Consider the following 17,301-nt stretch of genomic DNA (forward strand, 5'->3'; position numbering starts at 1 on the left):
GTCTGCACCTTGCAGTATATACAGAGGCCTAGCTCACACTATCCATAGGGTCTGCACCTGAAGTATATACAGAGGCCGAGCTCACAGTATCCATAGGGTGTGCACCTGCAGTACATACAGAGGCCGAGCTCACAGTATCCATAGGGTCTGCACCTGCAGTACATACAGAGGCCTAGCTCACAGTATCCATAGGGTCTGTACCTGCAGTACATACAGATGCCTAGCTCACAGTATCCATAGGGCCTGCACCTGCAGTACATCCAGAGGCCTACCTCACAGTATCCATAGGGTCTGCACCTGCAGTACGTACAGAGGCCTAGCTCACAGTATCCATAGGGTCTGCACCTGCAGTATATACAGAGGCTGAGCTCACAGTATGCATAGGGTCTGCATCTGCAGTATATGCAGAGGCCTAGCTCACAGTATCCATAGAGTCTGCACCTGCAGTATATACAGAGGCCTAGCTCACAGTATCCATAGGGTCTGCACCTGCAGTATATACAGAGGCTGAGCTCACAGTATCCATAGGGTCTGCACCTGCAGTATATACAGAGGACTAGCTCACAGTATCCATAGGGTCTGCACCTGTAGTATTTACAGAGGCTGAGCTCACAGTATCCATAGGGTCTGCACCTGCAGTATATACAGAGGCCTAGCTCACAGTATCCATAGGGTCTGCACCTGCAGTATATACAGAGGCCTAGCTCACAGTATCCATAGGGTCTGCACCTGCAGTATATACAGAGGCCTAGCTCACAGTATCCATAGGGTCTGCACCTGCAGTATATACAGAGGCCTAGCTCACAGTATCCATAGGGTCTGCACCTGCAGTATATACAGAGGCTGAGCTCACAGTATCCATAGGGTCTGCACCTGCAGTATATACAGAGGCTGAGCTCACAGTATACATAGGGTCTGCACCTGCAGTATATACAGAGGCCTAGCTCACAGTATCCATGGGGTCTGCACCTGCAGTATATACAGAGGCTGAGCTCACAGTATCCATAGGGTCTGTACCTGTAGTATATACAGAGGCCTAGCTCACAGTATCCATAGGGTCTGCACCTGCAGTATATGAGGTACCAGCCGCTGGTCATGTGTAGGGCCTGACTTATATTGACTTACTCTGAGTTTGTGAATTCCAAAAAGTTGTGTACTTACTCTAAAGTGTAAATGTACTCAAAGGTGTAAGTTACCTTTGTGAATCAAGCCTACAGTATCTGAAATGCTGCATTCATTGTCTGAGGGTGATGTTTCGGTTCTAAGAGCTCCACTCACAGCATCTGCACTTATTGTCTGAGGGTGATACTCCGGTGTCTACGAGCTCCACTCACAGCGTCTGCACTTATTGTCTGAGGGTGATACTCCGGTGTCTACAAGCTCCACTCACCCCGTCTGCACTTATTGTCTGAGGGTGATGCTTCTGGTGTCTACGAGCTCCACTCATCCCATCTGCACTTATTCTATGGGAGTGATGCTTCTGGTGTCTAATAGCTCCACTAACCCCGTCTGCACTTATTGCCTGAGGGTGATGTTTCTGGTCTCTACGAGCTCCACTCACCCCATCTGCACTTATTGTCTGAAGGTGATGCTACCGGTGTCTACGAGCTCCACTTACCCCGTCTGCACTTATTGTCTGAGGGTGATACTCCGGTGTCTACGAGCTCCACTCACCCCGTCTGCACTTATTGTCTGAGTGTGAGGCTTCTGGTGTCTAGGAGCTCCACCCACTCCATCTGCACTTATTGTCTGAGGGTGATGCTTCCAATATCTAAGAGCTCCACTCACTCCGTCTGCACTTATTGTCTGAGTGTGAGGCTTCCGGTGTCTACGAGCTCCACTCACCCCGTCTACACTTACTGTCTGAGTGTGAGGCTTCCGGTGTCTACGAGCTCCACTCACCAAATCTGCACTTATGTCTGAGGGTGATGCTTCTGGTGTCTATGAGCTCCACTCACCCCGTCTGCACTTATTCTATGGGAGTGATGCTTCCGGTGTCTAACAGCTCCACTCACCCCGTCTGCACTTATTGTATGAGGGTGATACTCCGGTATCTACGAGCTCCTCTCATAGCATCTGCACTTATTGTCTGAGGGTGATGCTTCTGGTGTCTACGAGCTCCACTCACCCCGTCTGCACTTATTGTCTGAGGGTGATACTCCGGTGTCTACAAGCTCCACTCACCCCGTCTGCACTTATTGTCTGATAGTGATGCTTCTGGTGTCTACGAGCTCCACTCACCCCGTCTGCACTTATTGTCTGATAGTGATGCTTCTGGTGTCTACGAGCTCCACTCACCCCGTCTGCACTTATTGTCTGAGGGTGATGCTTCCGGTGTCTACGAGCTCCACTCACCCTGTCTGCACTTATTGTCTGAGGGTGATACTCCGGTGTCTACGAACTCCACGCACCCCGTCTGCACTTATTGTCTGAGGGTGATACTCTGGTGTCTACGAGCTCCTCTCATAGCATCTGCACTTATTGTCTGAGGGTGATGCTTCCGGTGTCTACGAACTCCACTCACCCCGTCTGCACTTATTGTCTGAGGGTGATACTCTGGTGTCTACGAGCTCCTCTCATAGCGTCTGCACTTATTGTCTGAGGGTGATGCTTCCGGTGTCTACGAACTCCACTCACCCCGTCTGCACTTATTGTCTGAGGGTGATACTCTGGTGTCTACGAGCTCCTCTCATAGCATCTGCACTTATTGTCTGAGGGTGATGCTTCCGGTGTCTACGAACTCCACTCACCCAGTCTGCACTTATTGTCTGAGGGTGATGTTTCTGGTGACTACGAGCTCCACTCACCCCGTCTGCACTTATTATCTGAGGGTGATGTTTCTGGTGTCTATGAGCTCCACTCCCCCGTCTGCACTTATTGTCTGAGGGTGATGCTTCCGGTGTCTACGAGCTCCACTCACCCTGTCTGCACTTATTGTCTGAGGGTGATACTTCCGGTGTCTAATAGCGCCACTCACCCCGTCTGCACTTATTGTCTGAGGGGGATGTTTGCAGCGTTTAAGGGCTTCACTTGCAGTGTTTGGAGCACTGTGTCTGAGGGTGGTGCAGTATTTAAGAGCTGCTTCTCTCGTAGTGTCTGAAGTGCTTCGCTCATGCCTGCAGTGTCTGGGAGCTTCACTCCCAGTGTTTGAAGCGCTATACTCTTTGCTTGACAGTGATGCTCGCATGTCTAAGAACTTTGCCCACAGTGGGAATCCACTCACACCAAACCGTTATATCAATTGTAGCAAAACGTCTTTAATTCTGACTTCATTTTTTTGCAGGGATTACGAGGTCCAAGGGTGAGTACTGCCATATCCAAGCTCCTTCTTTCAGAGGGTGAGTACTGCCATATCCATACTCCTTCTTTCAGAGGATGAGTACTGCACCGTCCATCCCCTCCTTACCTTGGGTGAGTATAGCTCCACTCTTCCCTCTCTATACGCCCTTCTTCCAAAGGGTGGATAATACCCTGGGGTCTTCCTACTCGCGTCAGTACTGCCTTGTCTATTCTCTCTTCTCTTCTTGGGTGATCTAGGAAACTGGACTATTATTTAGGGTGGATGGCTCCCCACCTCAAGGAGTAATCACAGCCACCGTCAAGGCGAACCTTCAGAGTCACCAAATCACCCTGTGCTGACACGTCACGGAGCAGACAAGGTTACCTTAGGACAATGTGTAAGACATGTAAGCAAGACCAAAACACTAATAAAGTGAAAACGCAACCCGAGAAAAATCCCAAACTAAGTTATAAAGTAGAGTGAAATTTAATAAACAAAATAACAAAAATCCAACAAGGGAAACTGCAGATATGATTTTTTAAAAACTTTTAAGTAGGAATAGCTACAAGAAGCACAACGTGCAAATAATAGTTAATGGTTGCGTTGTAAAGGGACCTACGTACAGTTTCAGGCTGACCACTGTCCCGCCAATGAGCCCCGAGACAGGAGTCTGGTAGGAAGAGATCACAGCTCTCTTTCTTGCAACTACACAGTGGATGCTCAACAATTGTCTTGACATTATGATCCAGGTGTTCAAAGCTTTTGTTCTGTGCGCAAACTGCCCGATTCCCAGAATCGGGCCGTTGAGTACAGAAAAAAGCATTTTGGTATGTACAAATGCTATTTTCCGATTCAATAATCTATTTGGCGAATCGTAAAATAGGTTTGCGTGTCGCAATTAGGAAGGAGCGTGCCAAGGGCCTCCGTTCCTAATTGAGGATTGCATTGGTATGTCTGATTGTTTTGTGACTGTGAATGCAGTCGCAAAACAATCGCAGTTAACATCAATTTCCAATTGGTGTTAACCCATTTGCAAAGGGGGAGGGACCCTTTCTCCTTTGTGAATGAGGGTGCAAACATTTTTTCAGAGCAGGCAGTGGTTCCACAGACCACTGCCTACTCTGAAAAAAATGAAACTGAAACATTTCATTTTAATTTTTGAAATGCATCCCTTTTCCTTTAAGGAAAACAGGATACATTTTTAAAAAAACTGCTTTAATTAAAAAGCAGTCACGGACATGGTGGTCTGCTGACTCCAGCAGGCCACCAGCCCTGTGATTGCGGCTATTCCCCAATAGGTCACAATTTGCAACCGTCTCATGAATATTAATGAGGCAGGTCCCTCGCAACCCATTGGAAATCGCTAACAGTGTCTGAGACTCTGTTGAACATCAGGTTTTGTGACTTGCAAAATTGCGAGTTGCTAAGACTTGCAAGTCGCAAAACCTAACCTTTGTACATGTGGCCCTTAGTTTCCTTTCCTTTAAGTGTGTACCCAGTGTTATAGGTAAAACCCAGAGACAGAGGTCTGGTAGGACAAAACCAGACTTTTATAGCAAGAGGACAAGTTATAGACAAGAATTGTCTTGCCATCCTGTTTTCTTCCTTTCCAGTTTGTCCAAAGTTATGTGTAAACCCCAGCAGACCTTCGAAGCAGGATCTGACACTAAGCAGGATTTGACAATGTAATTTCAAAAAGGATGCCCAAAGCCCCACCCTACATGTTCTTTGAGGTCCAGAGAAGTCCTCTTTAACCTTTCAGATTGACCTGTCTATCACAGTGATCTATGGTGTAGCGTCTGGGAGGAATTTCTCACCTCATTCACACCTATTCAAATGCTAATCACTGGCTGGGAGACGTTTTAGAGCAATTGCACATTAGCCTCTGGGAACTTCAGGCAGGAGAAAAGTTACCATTCTAAAAGTTACTTTTCCTTAATGATGATTAAAAAATTGACTTCATATGTGAATGGGGTTTTTAATAACTATTGAAAATAGTTGTTTTAATTATTGTTCTATCTAGCCCCATCCCTGAGCTACAGTATTGCCATTTTAATTTGTACTCTGGTTTTCTACATAGGACAAACAGGCCGGCCACATGAAAATTAGCTTCTGATAGAGACGTCTAACTGCAGATTGCTCACCCTATGAATTTCCTCAGAAGCCAAAGTAGATTCAGAATCTTTTCAGAAATTCTCTTACGTGTTGACAGGTGGCGTCATGCGGCTTTGCATCAGATCTGATCCCAGATATAACCTCAGGGTTGTCATGTACGCGCCACCTCAACGCAGTGATGTCAGTTCCTTTCTTTCTGTGCCTTCTGGTGCAGGTGCGGAGCTAGCAGTGCTGCCTCTGACAGACCTAAAACAACAGGTTTTAAGCTTGGCTTTGGCTGTCACTGACAGATGTTGCCATTTCATGTGGGTATGCTCTCTAGGGGCTGACTATATGGTGAGATGACCATGTTTCTTACAAATGCTATTTTTATTGTGGTGCCCTCTAGAGGCTGTTCTGAGCATTACAGTTAAGATACTACACTATCAGCTGCACTCAAAAACTCACCCCATTTGTGCCCATAACTCACCGCACGACCGTTCTTTCTGTCTAGGTCATCTCTCGGTCCCCACACTAGGTTGGAGGGACCCCAAAATAACAACATAATAATTATAAAAAATAATGGCAACATTTTCATTTTTTGCTGTAGATAGAGGAAGAAGGTAAATGGAAGTGCTTTAGTAATACGCAGGTCCACTGGAATTATGTGGTAGAGAGAACCAAATTATGCGGCAGGGTTGACCAATTTATGTGGCAAGGAAAGTCCAGTTACGCAGTTACAATGGCAGTAGCTCTAACTCAAACAAATGCGAGACCTACTGCACTGTAAATGCTTGTTACCTTACCTGTTATCCTATCTGTACACCCTTCCTTCCTCCGGTCAGTGCTGCCCTATCTGGCTTTCTTTCTTTCCTTCTCTTCCTGGTTGAGTGATATCTGTGCCCTTGATGCTCTTTCTTCTTTACTCTGGGGAGTACCATCTGACCCGTTCTCTCTTCCGACCTCAGGTTAGCACCGCCCAATCTGTTGTGAGGTGGGTTGTTAATGGAAGTCGATGTTGCAGAGGAGCAGGTTTTTTGCACAAGAAACGTCCTGCAGGTCCCAGTGCTTCCTTCAAACCACACGTGGGAGAAGCGAGTGGTGTGTGGTGCCTCTAGTGCAAGGCCATGATGGGCACGGATTGTACCAGCCTCAGTTATGGCACCACCCTCTCTGTCACGGGCCGGGCAGATTATGGAGGAGATTGAGATGGGTGTTCAGTCATCCAGCCCCCTACTCCCCCTGGCAGAGTAGTGTTCAGTCATCCAGGGCCCTACCACCACTGGCAGAGTAGCGTTCAGTCATCCAGGGCCCTACCACCACTGGCAGAGTAGCGTTCAGTCATCCAGGGCCCTACCACCCCTGTCAGAGTAGCGTTCAGTCATCCAGCACCCTACCACCACTGGCAGAGTGGTGTTCAGTCACCCAGTACCCTATCACCACTGGCAGAGTAGTGTTCAGTCATCCAGCACCCTACCACCACTGGCAGAGTGGTGTTCAGTCATCCAGGACCCTACCACCACTGGCAGAGTAGTGTTCAGTCATCCAGGGCCCTACCACCCCTGGCAGAGTAGTGTTCAGTCATCCAGGGCCCTACCATCCCTGGCAGAGTAGTGTTCAGTCATCCAGGGCCCTACCACCCCTGGCAGAGTGTCGGCTGGTGGGGGTTAAGGCCATGAGGTCTGAAGCCCAGGTGGGAGCAGCCTCGGTTGTGTTACCACCGAGGTTACTGCCGGCAGAGCCTCCGTCAGACAGTGTTCCTGTGAGAAGGTCCAGGCCAATAGAGCTCCGCTGAGTAACTGCAGAACAGGCATCAGATTCACGCGGTGGACACTGTGGGTGCCTTGGAATGAAGGAAGAGTTCAGCTGAGGGCGGGGCATGCACTCAGTCTTCAGTTGGTCTGACGGGCTTTTCTAATGTTTCTGTTTCTTCCCTCTAGGGTCCCCCTGGTCCCCGAGGGCACCCAGGACCACCGGTAGGTACACGCTGGAAAAGCTGCAGACATGCAGTGCCCCCTAAGCCATGCATACCCTCCCCCAATGGTGCAGACTCTCAGCTGTCCACTTCTCTTCAGGCTTTGACATCTAAAAACACTGGTCCAGCACCCACCCTCCACACTGCCGCCTCCTGATGCCCTTACCAGCCTAACTCCTGCCCCTATTTCCCTTCCCTGTCTCCCCTCATCGCCTCTACTGTACCCTTCATCCTACCACATCCATCTCTCCTCTCCCTGCCTCCACCCATCCCCACGTCCCTATCTTCACTCATACTCCTTCTCTGCTGTACCCGTGTATCAGTCCGCAGGAACCCTGCTGCCAGTGCTGGTGCTTGCTGCCCATTCTGCATGTCTCTGCTCAGTAAAGCCCCTGCCGGGTCCTTACACCTCATCTTATTATCTCTTCCAGGGCCCTCCAGGTGTCGCCATCTCATTTGTAAGTGAACACTCCCTTTCTCATTCTTCTTGAGTTTTAAATATCCTGAATGTTCCTTGTTACTGCTCAACATTATTGTCTGTGCTCCATTACTGTGCAGCGTCTGCTTTAAACTGAGTCATTGAGTTGTGCATGGAAAACCAGCACGGGCGACATCTGCCTTAAACTGAGCCAGGGTGGGGCACAAAAGATACCTGCACAGCAGGAGAAGAGCTGCTTTAGTCTCAGCCCGGGTGAGCCACCCATAGAAACTAGCACAGCAGGAGCAACTTCTGTTGTAAACTGAGCCTGGGTGAGACACACGTGAAAACCAGAGCAGCCGGAGAAGATGTGCATTAAACAGAGTCAGGGTGGGGCACACATGAAAACCAGAGCAGTCTGAAAAGAGCTGCTTTAAACAGAGCCAGGGTGGGGCACACATGAAAACCAGAGCAGCAGGAGAAGAGCTGCTTTAAACAGAGCCAGGGTGGGGCACACATGAAAACCAGAGCAGCAGGAGAAGAGCTGCTTTAAACAGAGCCAGGGTGAGGCACACATGAAAATCAGAGCAGTTGGGGAACAGCTACTTTAAAATGAGGAATGGTGGGACAGACATGAAAATCAGAACAGCAGGAGAATAGATGCTTTAAACAGAGCCAGGGTGGGGCACACATGAAAACCACAGTAGCAGAACAAGAGCTGCTTTAAAATGAGGCATGGTGGAACACACATGAAAATCAGAGCAGCAGGAGAAGAGCTGCTTTAAACAGAGCCAGGGTGGGGCACACATGAAAACCAGAGCAGCAGGGAAAAAGCTGCTTTAGACTGAGGCATAGTGTGACACAAGTGAAAACAAGAGCAGCAGGAGAAGAGCTGCTTTAAACAGAGCCAGAGTGAGGCACACATGAAAAACAGAGCAGCCGGAGAAGAGCTACTTTAAACAGAGCCAGTGTGCAGCGCACATGAAAACCAGAGCAGCAGGAGACGAGCTGCTTTAAACAAAGCCAGGGTGGGGCACACATGAAAACCAGAGCAGTAGGACAGTATTGTGTCAGTCACTCTTTCTACTGATGGGAAAGTAATGTGGGAGTCACTCTTTCTCCTGGTGGGAGATTAATGTGTCAGTCACTCTTTCTCCCAGTGGGAAAGTAATGTTGCAGTCACTCTTTCTCCTTATGGGAGGGCAATGTGGCACTCACTCTTTCTCCTGGTCAGAGAGTAATGTGGCACTCACTCTTTCTAGTGGTGGGAGAGTATTGTGGCAGTCACTCTTTCTTCTGGTGGGAGAGTACTGTGGCAGTCACTCTTTTTCCTGGCGGGAGAGTGTAGGAAAGTACCATCTTGCCTGGCATGTTACCCCCAAATTTCACTGTATATATGTTCTTTTAGTTTATGTGCCAGCCAGGGCCCCAGTGCTCAGAAGTGTGCCCTGTATGTGTTCCCTGTGTGATGACTAACTGTCTCACTGAGGCTTTGCTAACCAGAACCTCAGTGGTTATGCTCTCTCTTTACTTTCTAAATTGTCACTAACAGGCTAGTGACCAATTTCACCAATTCACATTGGCATACTGGAACACCCTTATAATTCCCTAGTATATGGTACTAAGGTACCCAGGGTATTAGGGTTCCAGGAGATCCCTATGGGCTGCAGCTTTTCTTTTGCCACCCATAGGGAGCTCTGACAATTCTTACACAGGCCTGCCACTGTAGCCTGAGTGAAATAACGTCCACGTTATTTCACAGACATTTACCACTGCACTTAAGTAACTTATAAGTCACCTATATGTCTAACCTTTACCTGGTAAAGGTTGGGTGCTAAGTTACTTAGTGTGTGGGCACCCTGGCACTAGCCAAGGTGCCCCCACATCCTTCAGGGCAAATTCCCCGGACTTTGTGAGTGCGGGGACACCATTACACGCGTGCACTGGACCTAGGTCACTACCTATGTACAGCGTCACAATGGTAACTCCGAACATGGCCATGTAAAATGTCTAAGATCATGGAATTGTCACCCCAATGCCATTCTGGCATTGGGGAGACAATTCCATGATCCCCCGAGTCTCCAGCCCAGTCCCGGGTACTGCCAAACTACCTTTCCCGGGGTTTCACTGCAGCTGCTGCTGCTGCCAACCCCTCAGACAGGTTTCTGCCCTCCTGGGGTCCAGCCAGGCTTGGCCCAGGAAGGCAGAACAAAGGACTTCCTCAGAGAGAGGTTGTTACTCCCTCTCCCTTTGGAAAAAGGTGTCAGGGCTGGGGAGGAGTAGCCTTCCCCAGCCTCTGGAAATGCTTTCATGGGCACAGATGGTGCCCATCTCTGCATAAGCCAGTCTACACCGGTTCAGGGATCCCCCAGCCCTGCTCTGGCGCGAAACTGGACAAAGGAAAGGGGAGTGACCACTCCCCTGACCTGCACCTCCCAGGGGAGGTGCCCAGAGCTCCTCCAGTGTGCTCCAGACCTCTGCCATCTTGGAAACAGAGGTGCTGCTGGCACACTGGACTGCTCTGAGTGGCCAGTGCCACCAGGTGACGTCAGAGACTCCTTGTGATAGGCTCCTTCAGGTGTTGCTAGCCTATCCTCTCTCCTAGGTAGCCAACCCTCCTTTTCTGGCTATTTAGGGTCTCTGCTTTGGGGAATTCTTTGGATAACGAATGCAAGAGCTCATCCGAGTTCCTCTGCATCTCTCTCTTCACCTTCTGCCAAAGGATCGACCGCTGACTGCTCAGGACGCCTGCAAAACCGCAACAAAGTAGCAAAGACGACTACTGCAACCTTGTATCGCTGAACCTGCCGCTTTCTCGCCTCTTTCCTGGTGGTGTATGCCCTGGGGGTAGCCTGCCTCCTTCTTGCACCAGGAGCTCTGAAGAAATCTCCTGTGGGATGACGGAATCCTCCCCTTGCAACCGCAGGCAACAAAAGACTGCATCACTGGTCCTCTGGGTCCCCTCTCAGCACGACGAGCATGGTCCCTGGAACTCAGCAACTCTGTCCAAGTGACTCCCACAGTCCAGTGACTCTGCAGTCCAAGTTTGTTGGAGGTAAGTCCTTGCCTCCCCACGCTAGACTGCATTGCTGGGTACCGCGTGATTTTCAGCTGCTCCGGCTCCTGTGCACTCTTCCAGGATTTCCTTCGTGCACAGCCAAGCCTAGGTCCCCGACACTCTAACCTGCAGTGCACAACCTCCTGAGTTGTCCTCCGGCGTCGTGGGACTCCCTTTTGTGGCTTTGGGTGAGCTCTGGTTCACTCCTTTTCGTAGTGCCTGTTCCGGCACTTCTGCGGGTGCTGCCTGCTTCTGTGAGGGCTCCCTGACTTGCTGGGCGCCCCCTCTGTCTCCTCATCCAAGTGGTGACATCCTGGTCCCTCCTGGGCCACAACAGCATCCAAAAACCCTAACCGTGACCCTTGCAGCTAGCAAGGCTTGTTTGCGGTCTTTCTGCGTGGCAACACCTCTACAAGCTTCTTCACGACGTGGGACATCCATCCTCCAAAGGGGAAGTGCCTAGTCCTCTTCGTTCTTGCAGAATACACAGCTTCTACTATCCGGTGGGCGCTTCTTTGCACCCTCAGCTGGCACTTCCTGGGCATCTGCCCAATCTCGACTTTGTCGCGACTCTTGGACTTGGTCCCCTTGTTCCACAGGTACTCTCGTCCGGAAATCCACTTTGGTTGCATTTCTGGTGTTGGTCTTCCTTGCAGAAACCCCCTATCACGACTTCTGTGCTCTCTGGGGGTTATAGGTGCACTTTACACCTACCTTTCAGGGTCTTGGGGTGGGCTATTTTTCTAACCCTCACTGTTTTCTTACAGTCCCAGCGACCCTCTACAAGCTCACATAGGTTTGGGGTCCATTCGTGGTTCGCATTCCACTTTTGGAGTATATGGTTTGTGTTGCCCCTATACCTATGTGCTCCTATTGCAATCTACTGTAACTTTACATTGCTTGCATTACTTCCTTTTGCTACTACTGCATATTTTTGGTATTGTGTACATATATCTTGTGTATATTTGGCATCCTCATACTGAGGGTACTCACTGAGATACTTTGGCATATTGTCATAAAAATAAAGTACCTTTATTTTTAGTATATCTGCGTATTGTGTTTTCTTATGATATTGTGCATATGACACCAGTGGCTTTGCATGTCTCCTAGTTCAGCCTAAGCTGCTCTGCTATAGCTACCTTCTATCAGCCTAAGCTGCTAGAAACACCTCTTCTACACTAATAAGGGATAACTGGACCTGGTACAGAGTGTACGTACCCCTTGGTATCCACTACAAGCCAGGCCAGCCTCCTACAGAGAGTACTGTGACAGTCACTCTTTCTCCTGGCGGGAGAGTACTGTTACAGTCACTCTTCCTCCTTATGGGAGGGTAATTTGGGAGTCACTCTTTCTACTGGTGCAAGAACAATGTTGCAGTCACTCTTTCTCCTAGTGTGAGAGTAATGTGTCAGTCACTCTTTCTGCTGGTGGGAGAGTAAAGTGGTAGTTACTCTTTCTCCTTGAAGGATAGTATTGTGTCAGTCACTCTTTCTTCTGGTGGAAGAGTATTGTGACAGTCACTCTGTCACCTGGTAAGAGAATATTGTTGCAGTCACTCTATCTCCTGGTGGGAGAGTAATGTGTCAGTCAAACTTTCTCCTGGTGGGAGAGTAATGTTGCAGTCACTCTTTCTCCTGGTTGGAGAGTATTTTAGCAGTCATTCTTTCTCCTAGTGTGGCTGCCACTCTTTCTACTGGTGCAAGAACAATGTTGCAGTCACTCTTTCTCCTAGTGTGAGAGTAATGTGTCAGTCACTCTTTCTGCTGGTGGGAGAGTAAAGTGGTAGTTACTCTTTCTCCTTGAAGGAGAGTATTGTGTCAGTCACTCTTTCTTCTGGTGGAAGAGTATTGTGACAGTCACTCTTTCTACTGGTGGGAAAGTAATGCTGCAGTCACTTTTTTCCTTATGGGAGGGTAATGTGGCACTCACTGTTTCTCATTAAGGGAGAGTAATGTGGCAGTCACTTTTTCTCCTGGTGGAGAGTAATGTGATAGTCACTCTTTCTCCATATGAGAAGGTAATGTGGGAGTCACTCTTTCTCCTGGTGGGAGGGTAATGTGTAAGTCACCCTTTCGCCTGGTGGGAGAGTATTGTGACAGTCACCCTTTCTCCTGGTGGAAGAGTACTGTGGCAGTCACTCTTTCTCCTGGTGGGAGAGTACTGTGACAGTCACTCTTTCTCCTGGTGAGAGAAAAGTGTGACAGTCACTCTTCCTCCTTATGGGAGGGTAATGTGGGAGTCCTCTTTCTCCTTATGGGATAGTAATGTGGCAGTCACTCATTCTCCTGGTGGAAGAGTACTGTGGCAGTCACTCTTTCTCCTGGCGGGAGAGTACTGTGACAGTCACTCTTTCTCCTGGTGAGAGAGTAGTGTTACAGTCACTCTTCCTCCTTACGGGAGGGTAATAATGTGGGAGTCACTCTTTCTCCTTATGGAGAGTAATGTGGCAGTCACTCTTTCTCCTGGTGGGAGAGTAATGTGTCAGTCACTCTTTCTCCTGGTGGGAGAGTATTGTGTCAGTCACTCTTTCTCCTGCTTGGAGGGTAATGTGGGAGTCACTCTTTCTCCTTGTGGCAGAGCAACGTGGCAGTCAGTCTCTCTCCTGGTGGTAGAGTACTGTGGCAGCCACTCCTTCTCCTGGTGGGAGAGTGCTGTGGCAGTCACTCTGTCACCTGGTAAGAGAATATTGTTGCAGTCACTCTATCTCTTGGTGGGAGAGTAATGTGTCAGTCAAACTTTCTCCTGGATGGAGAGTAATGTTGCAGTCACTCTTTCTCCTGGTAGGAGAGTATGTAAACAGTCATTCTTTCTCCTAGTGTGGCTGCCACTCTTTCTACTGGTGCAAGAACAATGTTGCTGTCACTCTTTCTCCTGGTGTGAGAGTAATGTGACAGCCACTCTTTCTACTGTGGGAGAGTATTGTGTCAGTCACTCTTTCGTCTGGTGGAAGAGTATTGTGACAGTCACTCTTTCTATTGGTGGGAGAGTAATGTGGCAATCACTCTTTTTCCTGGTAGGAGAGTATTGTGGCAGTCACTCTTTCTCCTTATGGGAGGGTAATGTGACACTCACCCTTTCTCCTGGTGGGAGAGTTTTGTGACCATCACCCTTTCTCCTGGTGGGAGAGTTTTGTGGCCATCACTCTTTCTTCTGGTGGGAGAGTAGTGTGGCAGTCACTGTTTCTCATAGTGGTGAGTAATGTGGCAGCCACTCTTTCTCCTGGTAGGAGAGTATGGTAGGAGAGTATGGTAGCAGTCATTCTCTCTCCTGATGGGAGAGTATGGTGGCAGTCACTCTTTCTCCTGGTGGGAGAGTAAGTGGCATATACTCTTTCTACTGGTGGGAGAGTAATGTTGCAGTCACTCTTTCTCCTGGTGGGAGAGTAATGTGGCAGTCACTCTTTCTCTTGGTGGGATTGTATTGTGGCAGGCACTCTTTCTCCTGGTAGAAGAGTATTGTAGCAGCCATTCTTTCTCCTATTGGGAGAGTTATGTGGCAATCACTCCTTCTCCGTGTAGGAGAGTACTGTGGTATACACTCTTTCCCCTGATGGGAGAGTAATGCGGCAGTCACTCTTTGACCTGGTGTGAGAGTAGTGTGACAGACACTCTTTCTACAGGTGGGAGAGTATTGTAGCATTACTCTTTCTCCTGCAGCTATTGCAGCAGACATACTTTCTCCTGTTGAGAGAGTGTTGTAGCATACATTATTTCTACAGGTGGGAGCATATTGTAGCAGACACTCTTTCTACAGGTGGATAGTATTGCAGCAGACACTCTTTCTACAGGTGGAAGAGTATTGTAGCAGACACCCATTCTCATGGTGGGAGAGTATTGTAGCTGACACTCTTTCTACAGGTGAGAGAGTACTGTAGCAGCCACTCTTTCTTCTGGTGGGAAAGTATCGTAGCAGTCACTCTTTCTAGAGGTGGGAGAGTACTGTAGCAGACATTCTTTCTACAGATGGGAGAGTATTGTAGCAGACACCCTTTCTACAGATGGGAGAGTATTGTAGCAGACCCTCATTCTCCTGGTGGGAGAGTAATGTGACCTTCACCCTTTCTTCTGGTGGGAGAGTAATGTGGCAGTCACTCTTTCTCCTGGTGGGAGAGTAATGTGGCAGTCACTCGTTCTCCTGGTGGGAGAGTAATATGGCAGTCACTTGTTCTCCTGGTGGGAGAGTAATGTGGCAGTCACTCGTTCTCCTGGTGGGAGAGTAATGTGGCAGTCACTCATTCTCCTGGTGGGAGGGTAATGTGGCAGTCACTCTTTCTCCTGGTGGGAGAGTAATGCGGCAGTCACCCTTTCTACAGATGGGAGAGTATTGTAGCCGACCCTCATTCTCCTGGTGGGACAGTAATGTGACCTTCACTCTTTCTCCTGGTGGGAAAGTAATGTGGCAGTCACTTGTTCGCCTAGTGGGAGAGTAATGTGGCAGTCACTTGTTCTCCTGATGAGATAGTATTGTGACAGTCACTTTCTTCTGGTGGGAGAGTATTGTGGCAGTCACCCTTTCTCCTTGTGGGAGAGTATTGTGGCAGTCACTCCTTCTCCTGGTGGGAGAGTTTAGTAACAGACACTCTTTCTATAGGTGGATAGTATTGTAGCAGACATTCTTTCTACAGGTGGAAGAGTATTGTAGCAGATATTATTTCTCCTGATGGGAGAGTATTGTAGCAGGCCCCCTTTTGCCTGGTGGGAGAGTATTGTAGCAGTCATTCATTCTCCAGGTGGGAGAGTATTGTAGCTGACACTCTTTCTACAGGTCGGAGAGTACTCTAGCAGACCCTCATTCTCCTGGTGGGAGAGTAATGTGACCTTCAGTCTTTCTTCTGGTGGGAGAGTAATGTGGCAGTAGCTCGTTCTCCTGGTGGGAGAGTAATGTGGCATTCGCTCGTTCTCCTGGTGGAAGAGTAATGTGGCCGTCGCTCGTTCTCCTGGTGGGAGAGTAATGTGGCAGTCGAGAGTAATGTGGCAGTCACTCATTCTCCTAGTAGGGAAGTAATGTGGCAGTCGCTCGTTCTCCTGGTGGGAGAGTAATGTGGCAGTCGCTCGTTCTCCTGGTGGGAGAGTAATGTGGCAGCCACTCTTTCTCCTGGTGGGACAGTATTCTCCTGTTGAGAGAGTGTTGTAGCATACATTCTTTCTAGCAGACCCTCATTCTCCTGGTGGGAGAGTAATGTGACCTCCACTCTTTCTTCTGGTGGGAGAGTAATGTGGCACTCACTCGTTCTCCTGGTTGGAGAGTAATGTGGCAGTTGCTCGTTCTCCTGGTGGGGGAGTAATGTGGCAGTCGCTCATTCTCCTGGTGGGAGAGTAATGTGGCAGTCGCTCGTTCTCCTGGTGGGAGAGTAATGTGGCAGTCGAGAGTAATGTGGCAGTCGCTCATTCTCCTAGTAGGGAAGTAATGTGGCAGTCGCTCGTTCTCCTGGTGGGAGAGTAATGTGGCAGTCGCTCGTTCTCCTGGTGGGAGAGTGTTCTCCTGTTGAGAGAGTGTTGTAGCATACATTCTTTCTAGCAGACCCTCATTCTCCTGGTGGGAGAGTAATGTGACCTCCACTCTTTCTTCTGGTGGGAGAGTAATGTGGCACTCACTCGTTCTCCTGGTTGGAGAGTAATGTGGCAGTTGCTCGTTCTCCTGGTGGGGGAGTAATGTGGCAGTCGCTCATTCTCCTGGTGGGAGAGTAATGTGGCAGTCATTCGTTCTCCTGGTGGGGGGGGGGTAATGTGGCAGTCACTCGTTCTCCTGGTGGGAGAGTAATGTGACAGTCATTCGTTCTCCTGGTTGGAGAGTAATGTGGTAGTCGCTCGTTCTCCTGGTGGGGGGGTAATGTGGCAGTCGCTCGTTCTCCTGGTGGGGGAGTAATGTGGCAGTCGCTCGTTCTCCTGGTGGGAGAGTAATGCGGCAGTCACCCTTTCTACAGATGGGAGAGTATTGTAGCCGACCCTCATTCTCCTGGTGGGACAGTAATGTGACCTTCACTCTTTCTCCTGGTGGGAAAGTAATGTGGCAGTCACTTGTTCGCCTAGTGGGAGAGTAATGTGGCAGTCACTTGTTCTCCTGATGAGATAGTATTGTGACAGTCACTTTCTTCTGGTGGGAGAGTATTGTGGCAGTCACCCTTTCTCCTTGTGGGAGAGTATTGTGGCAGTCACTCCTTCTCCTGGTGGGAGAGTGTTGTAACAGACACTCTTTCTATAGGTGGATAGTATTGTAGCAGACATTCTTTCTACAGGTGGAAGAGTATTGTAGCAGATATTATTTCTCCTGATGGGAGAGTATTGTAGCAGGCCCCCTTTTGCCTGGTGGGAGAGTATTGTAGCAGTCATTCATTCTCCAGGTGGGAGAGTATTGTAGCTGACACTCTTTCTACAGGTCGGAGAGTACTCTAGCAGACCCTCATTCTCCTGGTGGGAGAGTAATGTGACCTTCAGTCTTTCTTCTGGTGGGAGAGTAATGTGGCAGTAGCTCGTTCT

General features: G+C 49.1%; 1 protein-coding gene across 1 annotated transcript in view; it reads left to right on the forward strand.

The window, feature by feature from the left end:
• COL27A1 (collagen type XXVII alpha 1 chain) overlaps window positions 1-17,301 on the forward strand; it is a 1,169,012-nt gene that overhangs the window by 1,084,602 nt on the left and 67,109 nt on the right. Inside the window, exons 54-56 of the mRNA XM_069236924.1 lie at window positions 3,284-3,301; window positions 7,315-7,350; window positions 7,781-7,807. Coding sequence (XP_069093025.1) covers window positions 3,284-3,301; window positions 7,315-7,350; window positions 7,781-7,807 — 81 coding nt within the window. The remainder of the gene's footprint in view (window positions 1-3,283; window positions 3,302-7,314; window positions 7,351-7,780; window positions 7,808-17,301) is intronic.

Source organism: Pleurodeles waltl, chromosome 6 (genome assembly GCF_031143425.1).
Source record: "Pleurodeles waltl isolate 20211129_DDA chromosome 6, aPleWal1.hap1.20221129, whole genome shotgun sequence".
In the NCBI taxonomy this organism is placed as follows: Eukaryota; Metazoa; Chordata; class Amphibia; order Caudata; family Salamandridae; genus Pleurodeles; species Pleurodeles waltl.